Genomic DNA, 18,319 nt, shown 5'->3' on the forward strand with positions numbered 1-18,319 from the left:
ACACAGCAGGACGCGCACAGGATTGTACTGATGCTGAAGAAAAAAACTAGAGCTTTCGATCCGATAGAAAAGTCAGGTTGATTTTTTTAAGAAAGGAACGTATCAACATAAATTATTTCATTCTTTCACAATCAAACGCCATAAATAAAAAGTTATTGAAACTTTTTATTGATTAATGGAACGTTTTTCGCAATTTATTCAATTTTATCTTTATCACTTGATTGTAGCGTGTCGGGTGTAATTAACCTTGTATATACATATTGTTTTGTAATAAAATTATTAAAATTTATTGAAATAAAGCAACTATTTTTGATGTACTAACACTAGATTAAATTTACTGTAAAATGATTTTTATGTTAATCTCCTTAAACTTTACAACAGTGTGGTATATTCTTTGATTAATTCTTCATTTCTTTGATTCTTTATTTTTAAAGTTCGTTTTTAACATTTTTTCATTATCATATCTTTATGAAAAACACATTTGGCAACATACTAGAACAACATTTTAACATTAAGATTTTCGATTCAGAGTTGATCGAAGAATTCTAAACACCCCTGTATATACAGGTGTCTCAGCGAGAACGATCATTAGATGTTAAAATTTGAGAATTCAGATTTAAATATAATCAATTGCGTTCTCTTCGACTAAAATATTTTCAGATTTCTAGCACTTCCGGTTATACCGGAAGTCGCCACCTACATTATTTTTTCAAATGGGACATCCTATATATTTTTACATATTTGGATTTGTCTATTTTCAAGGTTAATGAATAACTTTACTTTTTGCAATTTGATTCGGCCGTTCTCGAGTTATTCGATTTTTTCAAAAAAAATCTGCTCTAATAGACATTTGTTCAAAAGATCAGAAAACACTCGATTTTTGGGATATCAATTTAGAATTCAGAACATTCTTAAGCAACATGATGAAGTGTGTTTTGGTGCCGAGAACGGCAGTCTAGATCGTTTGGTCACTTTACTATGGCACTATGGCATTTTACATCTTTTATACCCCATATGTCCTCTACCTGACATTAATAGTTTGGGAAATAATTACGGTTTAAATGCACCCACATCATATCAATATTAATCTAGTGTGCCATGAAAAATAAATGTTCAATGACTTATTGATAAACGTCAAATGAATCGTCTGACTTACGCTGTCTGATGCTTGTGAGTCTCAAATCAGTTAAATGGATATTAATAACCTAATCCTTAATTTATTTTTCAAGCACGGAGTGCGACAAAATTCTTGGCAGAACTTGCAGAATGTTTAATGAAAAGTATCCACATTTACCTCCGATGACAAAAGGTAAATTTAGAAGAATAGAAGCAAATTTTTTGCATTTTGGACGAATTAATCACGTATTAAACTGACCAAAAAATGTAGTTTCGAAAACTTATTTCGAGCCCAGTCCCAACACCTCAATTCGAGCTGCCAAAAAAGATCTGGGAATCATACTACGAACTTTGTCGCGCTTTCCAAGTATAAGTAGGTAGAAGGCGCGTTTAATACCACATCTTTTTTTATCATATTTTTTTGAAATTTAAAATGCATCAATCAATTCTGCGCTACCTGTTATGTTGAACCCCATAAATTATCTTTTTTTCTTTTAATTAACATATTTATCACGTAAAAATATCCCTGTACACCGAATTTCGGCATTTTAAACCTTCCCGTTTTTGAGATACTTTTTGACTGCCATCTTTAAAGGGCTCTAGGAAGCATTTTCGGACCGGACTTTATATAAACTTTTTTTCATGATGTAAAATCACCTCTTGAAATATATAGACGTAATTTCCGGACACCCTGTCCAAAATTTTCGACCCTCTCTAAATTGAATATGGAGAAACGGTAATTCAATTTTTGACCTTGCTGTATAAGATACTTTGATACATCAAATTACTATCTATTTGACAGCATCTGAAGAGAAATCGGGCCAATTTACAGCTTTTTTGAATGATCGTTGGCTGAGATATGGTGTTTTAGAGAGCATGGTGAAATATGCAAAAAAAAAACTTAAAATCAAAATAACTCGAAAATTAAAAACTCTAAGTACCAATAACTTTTATGAAAGTCAACATATTTTTTTACGTACAATTAAGAGGTGTAATAAAAACTATAGTATTCCATTTAAAATAACGAAATTATGGTCTATTTCTGGCAGCCATCTTGAAAATATTTTGGATCAAATGTTCCGAATGAACCAAAAATTCCAAAACTGCACGAATAGTTACGTGAGACACCTGTATATAGTTTCTTAGATTTCAATTCCGACCACAACTTCATCGCTGTCACTCAAGCCGTGCTCCTCATGAGTTCCATGAGGTGAGCTTAAGTGATTAGTGTGTTGTTGATTTGTAAATCGTTTAAACATTATAAATCAGAAAAAAGAGAGAATAGTGAATAAGTGACCAAAAATGTATTTCGTTCGAAAATACAGCCCTAAGTCTTCAACTCAAATCTTTAACTGCAGGGAAACATGAATCTTTTAGAAGACAAGACGTACAGGTGTCACAAAAGTATGGGATGCCTAACTTTGCGATGTTGTAATTTTGTTCGCTTTTGTTGTATGAATGTGAAATTTTGCTCGCATCTAAAGAATCTAAAGAATTGCTTCATGCGTTTTCAGATAACGATGTCTGACGTAGAATGTTCCATGATTTTGAAGCTGAGCCAGAATCACCGGAGTTTCCTGTAGAGGCATCCAATGCACAATCCGTCGTTATCGCGAGGTTGATAGCATCGAGGTGCAATGGTCAAGCATGTCCAGGACAAGGTAAACCAGTATACTAAGACGAGTATCAAAAAAATGGCTAAGGAGGAATCTATGTACAGGTTCGTTAAATATTGTTTGGGGTTTCGTAGCATCAAAATGACGATATCAAAACGACAGAATTGCTACAGATAGAAGCGTGATTGCTATGTTTCCCAAAAAGGTAACGCCGCTCAGGTCACGGTTTGGAGCGGGAACACACCGCATATTTTTGTAGATCAGGGGGTTAAGATCAACTCTTAGAACTATCTTGATGAGATCCTGATGAAGGAAGTGCTTGCTTGGAGCCAGTCTCATTTCAACGGATGCCCCGGGACATTCCAACAGGACTCAGAGCCTGCGCACAAGGCTAAGGTGGTTAAGCAGTAGTGTCGGACCAATTTTCCAGCCATGGAGTGGCCTAATTAAAATCCCCTCGACTTTTGCGTATGGTGGGTCTGTGAGTACAAGACCTATCTCACAAGAATCTCGACAGTCTGAAGCGCGCTCTTTAGAAGGCATGGGATGATCTTTCTGCTACGGTGACTTTGTTCCTCAAGCGTCTTCGGGCCTGATTGTACATTGTTTGTTAATGCTTGAATAAAGTGTATGCCAAATTTCAATCTCTATGTGCTTCGTTTTGGTTTTATCAACAGAAATACCGTGCTACCAGACTTTACACATAAGCTCAAAGAAGACAATAAGGTTATTTGGTAATCTTCAAAATGGTCTCTTCCTTCATTTATTCCTTTATTTATTTCTTATTTTCAGAATAAAAGAACTGATGAGCTACTTCGCAGAGCCATGACGGACTTCACAACTATAGGTTAAATGTATCTATCAATTATTTAAGGGTGGAACATATTGCCAATGAGAAAAAACAAACTATCTTGTTGAGAACGAAAACCACGAAGAAATTAGAATTTGACCAATTAATAATCTAAGTCAAATTGAATAAAATCGTATATTTTATAGAAATGGTTAATAATATGGAAAGATCTTAAATTGATGATAAAAAGAACCAATAAAGTCATAACAGAAAAATATTTTAATCGCAAGAAGGCTAAAGGCGGTGAATAAAAGGAAATGGGCACTGCCAAATAAGAAAAAAGTAATGATAGTAAGAAGTAAAAAGTAAGAACTTTCTACGCAAATGTTATCTTGAATTACAAATTAATTTTTCCTAGAAATAATAAAGTTGGTATATGTTTTCTGACTTGTGTTATGATTGAAAATTTTATTCAGAAGAATCTTGTGACAGCAAATGAAACACGCAAAAATTAAGACGACTATAATAGACATTATATCCTAGTAGCAAAAGTTCCATCTTCACACATACATATAAAATAACATTAAAAAGCTTTTCTTTAAAGATATAGTCTTCTTTGTTAAGATGGCAGAATCTGAAATTGTGTATTATCTGTGCCAAATAACTTAAACGTTTTACGGATAATACATCATAAAGATTGTTTGAAAAAATATATTAACAACTTATAAGTAATAAGTGTTTTAGGACAACTATTATATTGTAAGTTAGATCTGTCTGTGGTTTTTTGAAGCTGAATCCGTCTCTGAGTTGTTATCTGTAATACCCTATAGACGTATGCAGCGGTCTAAGCGGATGACAGATGATAAATGGTAGTTCTTAATAGGAATTCAGTTCCATGTGAATTGGCCCGTCTAACGACGCCATTGGTCGGAACGCTTTGAGCCGGCGGCACAATGCGAACTTATCCGGGTCGGATTATTCGATAAACGCCGAATCTATTCGCTTTTTTTCGGCGGACGTTGACGCAAAATCTTGCTTGATTGCTATAATAGTAGAAATTGAAAATAGCCGATAACTTTCGACCCCGCGAGCGATAAACCGGTGCTTACACAACATTTATGGTCAAATTTTGGGAACGTTGCGTTCTAAAAAGAGTCAATAATTTAATTCGGCCATCTTTTCGTTTTCCCCACCCTCTTAATTTAGGGCTATAATTTCCAATTTATATGCCTCGCAAGCCTTTTAGATACGGCACGGTTTCGTGTACCTTTTTTTTGTTTCCTTTTCCTTCTCTCGTTTCTTTATTCCATGCGGGCGTTTCGTTAAGAACGGGGTGGATAGTTAATTTCTCTATTAAAATACTTCGCATATGGGTCATTAAGGGCTCTGTTTCGATCTCTCCATATCGAAAGAAGAATTACACGGGAATCAATTAGTGGACGATATTAAATTTTTGAACGAACGGATGGATAAATTCGGCCACAAACTGTTCCCCACCAGACCCCGGCCAACCCTGCGCTGGCGGCTTGTAGGCCTGTTTAAAGGCGACTGCTGATTGGTCGCCATTGATTATGTCGGCATCGCCTTTTGTTGTACCGTCATACCTCATTTCTTCCCGTCTCCTGACCTCCGGCTCCCTCGTCAATATCTTTTTTACCTTTATTATTATATTTTTTTTACTCCTCCAGCCGGTCGACCTCCGCTTCTCTCGATCTTTTCGTTTTTCTTCCCTCGACGCGTTTTCAAAAATCAATAAGCCTCAACTCAACCGGTCGATATTATTGTACTCTTTTTATGAAGACATTTCTACACTTTTCATATTATTATTTTTTTTTCAACCACAACTCTTTATTTTAGGATTGGAATATAATTGTTATCTCGATATTTCTTCACATCTCATCATTTTATTTTATTCGTCCTCTTGGTTAAATATAATGGTAACCATAAAGTATGTTGGGGTATTCGTTGGCGACGTGTGGTTCAATCAATCAAAATCGTATAAACGCGTATCAGGTCGAGCAGAAAAGATCGTCAGTGACGGGCGAAGATAAAAATCGATGTAATACAACGGGACGCGGAGGCATGTAACGTGGACTCTTTGAAGACGTCCGTATCGGGCCGACGCGGTGGTCGTGTCATTGTGGGAGGACTCGGTGCTGAGATGTGTCCCAACACCCATTTGTCATCCCGATTCCCTCTGACCACCCGATCACTCGAAATGGTCATTTGTCAACCGACGATTGTCTTCTGGGCTTAATAATCGCTGGTACACCACTTACGAAGACGCCGCCGCAACCCTTCCGGCTTACCTGTCTTTCCTTTCCGTGCCTTTTGCCTTTTGTTAGACACCTTTTGCCCCCAACACCATTAGTTACATCTACTACAATGTCCACCGTGAAATGTCTCGACAACCACTGTATTCAAAACTTAATAATTTTTGACATACCAAACATTTTCACTTGTCGCTTAAAAGAAATAACACAAATTATTAAATATGGAAAGTTTGAAACAATTAACGTATTGACAAACAGCTGGGTAGTTAAGATAATACGTTTTTAATTGTAAAATCCGTAATTAAATCTGAAGATAGGATTGAGATATGCAACCAATATAACAGATGGATCTTATACGATAATTAAACGTAGCCCAACAGCGGCGCGTTATTGTGAAATACATAATGTGTTTATTAGAAAGCATAGAATGTCAATCGTTGTTGGAATACTTAAAAAAAATATTATTACGGTAACGAAAACGTACGTTATATATAATATACTTTTAAGGTTGCGATAACAATTAATAACGATAAGTACTTAGCGCATATTATCTACGAACACATTTTTTTTTAATAAATAAATCAAATACCGAACGTCGTTAAAAGGAAAACGACGAAGTTGTTACGTCTTAGTGAAAGTTTTTCTTCCTACCTTCTTTTTAAATATTGATGTAATAACGAGGACACAAATAGGAAGAAATAAAATCATGAACATTTCAATAATAAAAACAACATGAGACATATCCGCGTTAAAGAATTAAAGATCCGTTAATGACATGGGTGTTGAAAACGATAACTTACCATGATTAAACGACGTCAAAAGAGCGAGATTATCCAAAAACACAACCGCACATCTACGCCGTCGACATTATCCTAAGTGGTCTATGGAAGACAACTAAATAATAGATAACGTTTTGAGACCCTGATAAGAATTAGCGCCAACCGATACGCTAGAAAGTGTTCATTGACATACGCCGTGACGGTATCCTTGACTTTCCTATGCTTTAATTGCCGAGAACCGGCGTATACACTATGCTAAGAAGATTCGCGTTGACTGCCAGTTAAACAATTGGCTACGCGTATATTTTTCATTCAAGGAAATACGTCATTGCTTTAGCGATAAATAATATATCGAGCGACAAATAGTAATTTTCCAAATTATTCACCTTGACGTATCAAATAAAATGCAAGGTCAATTAGAAATATCAAAAAGAAGTATTGAGAAGCGCAATTATTTTAAATGGTAGGTAAAAAAAAATAAAAAAATTAAAATAATTACTCGACGCCATCTCTTAACGAAAACGACAACTAAAACAAACAAATGAAAGAGAGTAACCTAAAATGAGCCATTTCGATCTCCACTTCATAGAGGTCGCCAAAATTATTTTCAAACTGTTTTCTGAAAAAAAATGAAACGTTTGAGGTGAAAGTATAAATATTTTTATTTTCGATGTATTTAAACGTGGTGTACTGACCTAAGGGAATTTGGATGGTTACCGCCCGGGAAGGTCGGCCAAAAATAACTATATACGAACGTAGAAAAAATATTTTTAATGCCCCCGGTGCATCACGGTGAGCGTCTCGACGCCCGTAGAGAAAGCCATCGACCCAAAGGTCCTTTCGACCTCGAAAAACCTACGCACGTTTGCTCATATTTATAATATTTTTACCATAGTTTAGGAATCACAATGACTAATCTTTGTTTTATCATTTTGCGGTTAAATACGTTTCTTATCTTTACGAAGCTAACTTAATAATTTATTTATATATTCCACTCTTATTATTTGTAGTTGGCAAATAATAATAAATATATTTTTTAAAGAAATTGAAAATATGACTTCATCACTGAATTAACATCTGAAAATAGTTGTGGTTATTGGCACAATACATATTTTGATGTTTTTGCAAGTAAAATGAACTTAATAATTTTTTCAAACAAAGAAACAAAAAACATGGTTCTATAAAAAGTGTACTTTAAAAGATGTAATGAATGGATTTCCTTGACACGATTTCGATTTCATTGACTATATAAAAAGAGATCAGACGGTGCATCGTCCCGTTTGGCACTTTGCGCCAAAAGAATTTTTTTGTTTAACAAAGAAATTGGCACGAACCGCGATCGTCGGCTTAAATTAAACGCGAAAGGACGCATCAAAATTTCTTCAGTGAGAGCCGTGAAAGTATATCTCTACCGTTTGCCTGACCGACTTGTTCAAATCATCACTTTTCCGCGCCGATCCAAGGTACACGTCGTACAAGGACGTCGCCGTATTTGTAATTGTACATCAATTATTCTATTGCTTGCTGAATACACCCGGGTAATTGAGTTGACAATTTACAACAAACACCTTGAACCTATTCCAAAAGCAAAAAAATTAAAAAAAAAACTTATGGTTTATAAAGTATCTAGGACGTTTAAACCTATATGGTCACTCTTTCTGAATGACTCACTCCAGGTAGATATTTAAATAAGTATTTAAACCTAATCATTGAGTCACCCAATTTAAAATAAAACAAAAAAATAATTATTTTTAATCTTATTCGATAGGAAATTGAAATAATAAAAAAATGTGATAAGTGAGTCAAAAACGTATTTTTTTTGTAATTGCATTTTTTCTCCATTATCAGTTTTTAATATGTTTTTCACATCTTGTTTTAAAACAACTTAATATCCAGCTGTACAAAGATAACGTGAAGTGATGTAAATCAAATATAGGCAAACGAAATAGTACATACATATTTCACAATATCATTTTAATTAAAATGTAGATAGTCAAATACGAATTTTATATAATAACGTTTATTCTTGTATTATATTTAGAATGTTTCACAGAAAATAAATAAATATATACCTGCAAAACCTATTAAAATGTAGTATTAGTGCACAACAAGAAATGGAAGATTTTTATGTATTTGAAAAAGATTCGCTTCGTCAGATGCAAACGAATGAATAAAGAAGAAGGAATATGGAGATGATCAACATTTGAAAAAAAAATACACAGTACACCACAAAATCAATATAATAATATGGTGTTTCGGGTAAACGAGGTTGGACCTTGATTTGTTGGTCGTCAATGTCGAATACTATTAATAGATAATATAGTCGATATTTTCAATTTATTTATTGATGTGATCTTATAAGCAAGATAATAAATTAAGCAGTTACTACAGTAGCCAATTTTTTGCCAACAATATTTTATACCACATGAAATGTGTGATTAAAAAAAATATATTTCATCCCTTTTTACGCAAGAAATTTTAACTTGGAATAATTCTCATACTAAAATTTTGAGTAATATCGCCATAGCGCTCCATATTGAAACAAAAATGAGGACGGGGTCAGAAAATCTGTTATTGCTGGGACAAAATTAAGTGCTTCAAACAGCATCATACACAAGCCATAATTTAAATCTGAAAATGGAAAAGGCTGTGGTAATATCGATGCAGGATATGACTCAAAAACGAATACCAGTTGACGGAAATAGTATTAAGCAGATGACATTAAGAATCTACAACCAGATTAAAGAAATTGTATCATAAATGTCAGCAAATAAAAGAACCAAATTTGATTGGATTTTTACAAAAACACGCGCTGCATTGTGTAAAGATTAAGGCTGAAATTGGATCTGCAGATGTTCTGGCAGCTAAAGAATTTCCTGCAAAAATAGCTAAACTAATTGAAAATGGAAAATTAGGTATGGAATGCAGAAGAAACAAGTCTTTTCTGGAAACGTATGCCAAGTAGACCAATATGTCCCTAAATCCTATAAAACGGCCAGTTTGTTTAAAGCAGCCAAATATCACATAACTTTTTTATTTTGCTCTACTTGTAAATCGAACTCTAAAACCAGGGTCTATGAAAGGTATAAATTTAGACACCTTACCAGTTCACTGGATAGCTAATAAAAAAGCTTGAGTGACCATTGAATCTTTTAACACGTTCGCTGCCGAGCGACCCCGTTAACCATGGTTTAGATACGAGTTAACTCGTAGTTGGCAGCGAACGTGTTAATGAAGGGTTTCCCAAATATCTTGTTCCAGAAATTCGGCACTATATGAATGATAAAGGCCTTGAATTTAAGGTTCTGTTGATTATAGACAACGGTCATCCACATATAGAACACCCAAATGTTGAATTTTATTTCCTTCCGCCAAATACCAGCTCCTTGATGCAACCACTAGTCCAAAGAATTATTGCTACCTTTAAGATCTATTATGTAAAACAAACATTTCAATACATTTTAGATCAATTAATTAATGATAAAAATTTAACTGACTGCATCAAACATGCTGGATTAACACTATCCGAATTGAAACCGTTAACTTTGAACGCATGTTGGAGCTCTTTGGTCAGAATGTGTAAAAAATAAAGATCATGTGCCTTCTAATACGGTTCAATATTCTATACATAATAGCATTAGGTCATGAAATAGGCGCCGAAGGAGTCAATGATATAATGTTTGCAGATACCGATGACTTTCTAGTGGATAAATCATTTTCCTGATATCAAAGAATCCAGTGCAAATTAAAAAAGATGAATTTGCCTACTTTGATCACATAGTTTTAGCCGATTCTTCTGATCTCGAAACTTATCACCCATTTTCACATAAATACCGTATCTTTTTTTACGCGAACTTTGTCGCGTACAAACAGAATTGAGTGTACTACTAAATATGGATTGGATCAAAACTTACACTTACAGAAGACGCATATTTTTAAGATGGTACAGGATTTTGTACCCGTGAATTTAAGAATTGATGAAAAAAAACAATATTTCGGCTTAATTAGGCGAAATTATTGATTCTACCATAATCAGCTGAATTAACAAATTCGCAGCTCTAAGGCCAGGCGCCCACTAGTGACTTTATTGTTGTGCAACGTAAAAATTGCTAACTAAAAAGTTGTAGTTGCTGTGTATATTGCAGACGTTTTTGGTTGTATCCCCTTATTAGGCTATTTAATGGTCATTTTTATAAAATTTATGCATCACTGAAGGACTATGATATTCTTCAATTACCTTAGAATGAGTTATACGAATTTTAATATGTATGAGCAGTGTATTATTCCCGGCAACAGTTGAATCGCCTCGAAAATAGGGCAAGATGTAATTTTTTAGTTCCTGTGATTAAAAAGCTGCCAGTGTGCACCGCTTTATACAACTTAGTTTGTATCATTTTAGTGATCTTTAAGTTGCCACAATTAAATCGCCAGTGCGCGCCTGGTCTCAGTTTAGCTGAGGTCGATTGCGGGCGAGGCGCTACAATATTTTTATCACATTTGGGAACATATTTAATTAGGGCCTTGGCCGGAAGCAATTTCGGGTTAATCAGACGAAATGACACACTTCCATCATAAGTATAGACGAGGTCGTTTAGGGACGAGGAGCGGTTCAATGCGTGTTGTCCCATTTAGTATCGGTGTGGTGTAGTATTAATTGAACCCCTTCGGCCGCAAGCGATCTCGGCTTAATCAGGCGAAATTATTAATTTCTACCATAATCAGGCGAAATGATAGATTCGCAGCTCTAAATATAGCCGAGGTCGCTTGCGGGCGAGGCGCTACAATGTTTCGACCACATTCGGGAACATATGGGGTTAAATGTATCCCTTCGGCTAATAGCGACCTCGGCTTAATCAAGCGAAATTATTCATTCTACCTTAATCAGATGAAGTAATAGATTCGCAGCGCTAAATTTATCCGACGTCGCTTGCGAGCGTGGTGCTACAACATTTTGGAACATATGGAGTTAAATATAGGGCCTCAGCCGCAAGTAATCTCGGCTTAATCAGGCGAAATGATGCATTTCTACCATAATTAGGCGAAATGATACATTTCCATCATAAGTAGAGACGAGGTCGCTTGTAGGCGAGGCACTACAATCTTTTGACCATATTTGGGAATATATTGTGTTAATTGTAAATTAGGCGAAGTCGTACATTTAAATCATAAGTGTGGCTATGTCGCTTGTGGCCCAGGAGCTAAAATATGAGTTGTCAAATTTAGTTCAAAATGTATGAAATTTGGTATATCGCTGTAATTTAACTCTTACCGCTGCAGTGGTTTTCCTGCAGTTTTTCTTTGCAGGAAATGTCAGACAATTGATATCTGAATTTGATACCATTTCGTCTAGTAGGAATGAGTCGAGAGGATCTTGAGAGTGACCTAGAAAAAGACCTATACGCTTATTCTTTGTCGTTTGGTGACGAGTCAGATTGAGGAGATATAAATGAAGATATAAATACAAATATTGATATTTATTCCAGTTAAAGTGATTCAGATGACAACAAACCTTTATCTGCACATACTGCAAGCAAGAATTAAAAAAAAATTAACTACAGTTATGCAGCTACCTCTTTCAACTCAAATCCGACCCATATTCTCTGTTTCAACTATTTTTCGGCGAAAATTTTATAAATCATATAGTTTTTCAAACAAATTTATATGCCGAGCAAGAACAAATGCGTACTGGAAAACATTACAGGAGAAGAAATAAATGCCTTTTTAGGAATAAATTTACTTATGGCGATCAAGCATTTACCAAGTTATAAAGATTATTGGCCCAGTGTACCAAAGCCACGTGATTCTTACATTAGCTCCCTTATGACGCAAAAAAGTTTTATTGGCTTTTAGGACACTTGCATATCAATGATAACTCTGCTATGCTTAATAGTGATTCGGAAAATTTTGATCGTCTTTATAAAGTACAGCCGTTGTTAGACCATTTAGAAAAAGCTATTAAGTATTGTCTTGCACCAAGTGAAGTATTAACCTTGGACGAGTCGATGATCAAATTTAAAGGTAGAAGTGTGCTAATACAGTATATGCCTAAAAACCATAGAAAGGGGTTACAAAGTGTGGATGCTCTGCGACAAAGCGGGAAACTGTTTGAAACACTTATGTTGGAAAATCCCAGGATCAACTTATGGGACAGAGCCTAGGTTCTAGGGTTGTATGCTTACTGAGGTCTTGAACAAAAAAACCATACAATATTTTTTGATAATTTTTTTAACAGTTTGGAACTAATGCAAATAATACAACTCTAAAGAGGTGAATTCGACTGGTACACAAGTGATACAAAACTGTTAAAAGGTCCGTACACCTTTTATCAAATTATCACAATCTTGAAGATTGCACGAAAGTTAATAGAAAAAATGGAAATATATTGGAAATATTGTGCCCAAAAGTACCTAACTGATTATAACGTCAACATCAACAGTGTCGATAAAGTCGATCAACTTTTAGCTAGCTACAAAATAGATCGTCAAAGCAACGTATATTTTTCTACTTCCTAGATGCTTCTATGGTAAACGCATACTGCCTATATGAAACAATGAATCTGCCTGATAGATTAACGGCAAAAGATTTCAGGAGGGTTGTTGTAGCCGGTCTTGTAGGCAAAGTTTTAGTATCAATTGCAAAAGGAAAGTCAAAGCCAGAGAGTGTGCGATTAAACTCTGTTGCGCATCAGTCTAACCGTGGAACAAGAAAAAGGTGCGGTGTATGTAGCACCAAGGCAAAGTCAGTGCGCACTGACTGGCTATGTAGTACTTGTCAAACCACTTTGTCTAGGTCATTGAGGTCTTATATATAATCTAGAGTGCGTATGTGGTGGTGGTGGGGGTAATCAGAAAGTCAGACATGTTGGATGTACCGACCTGAACATAGCTATAGTTTCAAGTCTCTATTGTACCTGCAATTATAACCTCACAATTCTCATAAATATATTGTTATTTTTATTAAAATTTTATTTTTGTTGAAGGTTTTCGAATTCTTTTTGTTTCACATATGTTTTTTATAATTTGGTAAGTTAGAAGATTATTTACAACAGTCCATAAAATGTTTCTGGTTAGTTGACTTGAAATTAACAATGAAGTTCAAGTAAAGTTTATTATTAAGGAATGTTCAGTTCTTTTAAAATAAACTAACAATTATTTATAAGCAAAAGGTTAACGTGATCAATCAGAATTGTTTTAAATATTTTCTTCTTAGTTTATGTTAATTATAAGGGTTATTGTTAAAAATTATTAAGTTCTTTTAAAATATTATATAATTAATAATTATTTATCAATAAAAAATTAATCTATTTTGTTTTGGTTATTATTTTCTGTCTTTCCAGTTTATAATAATGTAAATTCTGCATAACTATATATAAGAATTTCGAATTTCCCGCTAAGTTGGTACATCTAACATGGCGACCTTTCTGGCTTCATTTTAGGCGTGGTGGGGACAACAGCATACGCACTCTAGATTATATACCATAAGATCTCAATGGTCTAGGTAAATAATTTTTTATTTTTGTTTTATATTTAAAGAATATATTTTTGTTTGATATTTTATTTTTATGTAAATGGAGCGGTGGTACGAAAAGTGGATCTCCAATTGTTTGTGAACAAAAAAACAAACTGCTCCTATTGAACAAAATTTTAAATCAAACACCTGCTCCAGTAAGAATTAATCAGGTAAAATTATTCATTTACCATAATCAGGCGAAGTAATGAATTCGCAGCTCTAAATTTATCGGAGGTAGCTTGCAGGCGTGGCGCTACAATATTTTGACCACATTTTGGAACATATGGAGTTAAATGTAGCGCCTCGGCCGCAAGTAAACTCGGCTTAATTAGGCGAAATAATGCATTTCTACGATAATCAGGCGAAATGATACATTTCCATCATAAGTATAGACGAGGTCGCTTCCGGGAGAGGCACTGCAATGTGTTGACAATATGTGGGCATATATTGTGTTAATTGTAAATTAGGCGAAGTCGTACATTTAAATCATAAGTGTACACGAGGTTGCTTGTGGCCCAGAACCTAAAATATGAGTTGTCAAATTTAGTTCAAAATGTATGAAATTTGGCATATCTCTGTAATTTAACAGAAGAAACATTTTATCTTAATAAACTTTTGTTGTACATCGGTCAGAAAGACCATTTTACCTACAATGATTTACAAACTTCTTGCGTTATCTTTAGAATTTTGAGTAAATGTGCATTATGGAACCTCAACACTACGACATGTGTTTATACAGGGTGTTTCAGGTTTTTGTAGCAGGACTTTAACAGTCGATAGATCTTTTAAACTTAGCACAAAAACATCATATAAACATAGGTCGACAAACGCTTTGTTTTGGAGATACAGGGTGTTCAAATTAAATTTTGCAATTAATTTTTATTTAATATTACACGTGTATTTCAACCGATTCTTTTCATGTTTTTTGGCATGAGAAAGACGATTATGGAGTCCGTTTTACTATAGTTTTTATTGTATACTTTTTGATTTTTTGAATAAAAATTCTTATTCTCTGTACTTTTTAAGCAAAAAGGTACTCTTTTTATTATTCGATACATACCAAGAGAATAGTTAAAGATAGTTAAAATAATGTGTGCCATGGAAACAAAGTAGGTAAATTAACTAATGTTTTAGTTTATTAATGTTTTTTAATCTAAATAATAAAAGAAAAAAATTAAAGAAATTATGGAAAATGTAAAAAATTTTGCTTGCATAATAGGGCCGTTAAGTTTTTTTTGATTGGCTTATTCGAAAGTTTTTTAAAATTGATTGACCCTATATTTTTTAATTTTTGATTTTGAGGCTTAGTTTTTCAAAAAAAAAATAATAAAGTTTGAACTCCAAAGTACGTCACTCAGATTTGAGCGTACGATTGGAGTTCCAAAATACGTCACTCAGATTTGAACGTACGATTGGAGCGTCTACAAATCAATAAAATTCCTGGAGAGAGACAATCTTATGCGCTAGAAGAAAACAGAAGAAAAAACGTCATCTGGAGTCGGGGGTGGGGAATTTTAAACTTTTACATTAATTATTGCAAAAATTAAACAATTTTCGAACGTGAAAACGTTACTAATCCGCCTAATTTAATTTAGTTTATCGATTTTTTGAAAGACGGTCTTTCTAATCTATTCTGTCCGACGAATTACTGATCGAGTAACGGTATTTAAGAATTTAACCTTGTGGGAACAAGTGTCTCATACAATTTTCCTTTCAAATATCTCCACACAAAAAAGTCTAAAGCATCAAGGTCTGCAGCTCGTGGGGCCATGCGACTGGTCCACCACGACCAATCCAACTTGCAGGAAAATGGTTGTCTAGCCAATTTCTTACCACCCTACCATGATAAGCTGGTACTGGCATGTTATTAATGTTAATATGTGGTACATGCCTACATATTGGCATGTTCAGCTACCAAAAATTACAAGAACGCCGCAGCGGTTAGTTGTGGTGGCAAAAAGTATGGCCCGAAAAGATGACTTCATAATCGTCTTTCTCATGCCAAAATACCTCCGTATACCAAATTTGAATAGAATCGGTTGAAATATACACATAATATTAAATAAAAATCAATTAAAAAATTTAACTTAAACACCCTGTATCTTCAAAACAAAGCTGTATGAAGTTTTTGTGCTAATTTTAAAAGATCTATCGACTGTTAAAATCCTGCTACAAAAAACTGAAACACCCTGTATACAGGGTGATTCTCTACCTATACGCATAAACTTGGGGATTTATTCCTCGAGACAAATAATCATAGATATCCGGCGACATCTAGTTAAGGTACTTCCCGGAAGATGGACAGGTCGAGGTAGTTCATATGCCTGGCCATCTCGATCACCCGACCTCAATCTCAGTCTCTCGAAGTTCATACTGAGCAAGGATTGCGAAATCAGCTACAAACTGCTGCCGACAATCCACCAACACTCTTACAAGCAACACCAAACTTCTGCAAAAAAATGTTTACATACATTTGAGTGTATCGTATGCTCACGTCCTTCTGATTGCAAGAGTTGCCTACATAAATGATGCATGGCGAAATTTAGAAACGAGATGAAGAATGACATGTACTGATCATACAATGTTGAGGAAAATGTATCAAAGAATCAAATAGAACTCCGGCGAAAAAACGTCAGGCAGCCTTCCTCTGTCTGATCTAACCAAAACGTTCGACAAAGTAAGGATAATATAATGTAGTAAGTAATGTAAACTATGAATAATTACAAAATCAAGATTGATTACTATGCAGATGATGCCGTCCTCTTGGCTGATACTGAGGATGGCATACAGTTATTAACACATGCATTTAATATTGCAGCTGAGGAAGTGAATAGTAAGCAAGGATTGCGAAATCAGGTACAAACTGTTGTTGAAAATATTGGAAACAACTTGGAACACTTACTTTGATGTCATTTTAAAATCTTATATGTATTCTTGACTTGAAAGTCAATTTCGTGGATATCTAGGAAACTAAAAAACTTTTACTACAATATTTTTCACCTATTACTCATGAAGAATAAATTCCCAAGTTTATGCGCATAGGTTGAGAATCACCCTGTATATTATGGCTATACTTTATGACAGGTTTTCAGTCTTTCCCATTTCTGGAAGATTAACACTTTGGCTTTAACAAATATTGTTGATGATACTGGTGTTGTATTGGATTAATCTCACTGGTTCTTAAGATTAAGATGAAAAAGAAGGAATAGATTTTCTCTGGTCTTAAAAAAGTTTAGTTGTTTATGAATAGGGGAGAAGGGGGTACATTTGAACACATTAAATTAGTTTGGAACAACCACCAGGTGGCTCAAACGACAGATACTAGATGTGGCAACATAGCTAAACATCTAACAAAATGTTTTTGTCGTATACCGCGCTTTGAAGGTTTGCCGCTGTGACAAGTGCACTTTATATGTTATTATCGAATTTTTCAATACTCACTTTATTACGAAATAGAACGGAGGGAGAAATTCTGGTAAGTAGTTTTGTGTTTGTACTATCAAGAGTGATAATTGAGTAGTAATTTTAACTTTCATTATAACCTAACCAAAAAAATTGTATTGACGGAAACAAGTATTGATGTGTGTTGGGGCAGTTTTGAACATCAACAAAGGGGCACTTTTGAACATGTTCAAAACTGCCCCAACACTGCTGAATTTTTCCTGTACCTAAAATTTTTTTCTTATTAGATTTAAATATGGTGCGGACATACAAGAAGAAAAGGACAAAACCAGATGTAAATGAAGATGACATGAAAGCAGCTATAACAGCAGTTAAAGAAAACAAAATGCCTCTAAGAACAGCAGCCTTATATTATAGAGTTAAAAAAGAGCAAACAGGTGAAAACAAATACGGATCAAAATATACAGCGAAGCAGGTTTTTACCACAGAGCAAAAGACCATGCTTGAAAATTATATTGTCCAATGTTCCAAAATGAGTTATGGTTTTACTTATATTGACATTCGAAGGCTTGCATTGACTTACACAAAATCAATTGGTTGTAATTATCCCAAGAACTGGGACAATTTTGACCTGGCTGTTATCAAAGAACCTTGCAGACCTACCCTTTCACAGCTGATAAAATCTGGAACCTGGACGAGACAGGGATTACCACTGTCGTTCAAGGCCCTAATGTTGTTGCGAAGAAGGGAACAAAACAAGTGGGGCAAGTTGTTTCTGCGGAAAGGGGACAACTAGTAACAATGTGTATTTTTGTCTTCCCAGGGGCTAGATAC

At 34.6% G+C, this 18,319-nt stretch overlaps 1 protein-coding gene across 2 annotated transcripts in view; it reads right to left on the reverse strand.

Moving 5' to 3' along the window:
* LOC111413909 (NFE2 like bZIP transcription factor cap-n-collar) overlaps positions 1–18,319 on the reverse strand; it is a 50,022-nt gene that overhangs the window by 27,448 nt on the left and 4,255 nt on the right. Inside the window, exon 1 of one of the 2 annotated variants that reach the window (XM_023045050.2) lies at positions 6,596–6,839. The exons of the other annotated variant lie outside the window; for it this stretch is intronic. Coding sequence (XP_022900818.1) covers positions 6,596–6,598 — 3 coding nt within the window. The 5' untranslated portion in view covers positions 6,599–6,839. Of the gene's footprint in view, positions 1–6,595; positions 6,840–18,319 lie in introns of those variants that run through there. 2 annotated transcript variants of the gene reach the window in all.

This window comes from Onthophagus taurus, chromosome 8, assembly GCF_036711975.1.
Source record: "Onthophagus taurus isolate NC chromosome 8, IU_Otau_3.0, whole genome shotgun sequence".
NCBI classification, from domain to species: domain Eukaryota; kingdom Metazoa; phylum Arthropoda; class Insecta; order Coleoptera; family Scarabaeidae; genus Onthophagus; species Onthophagus taurus.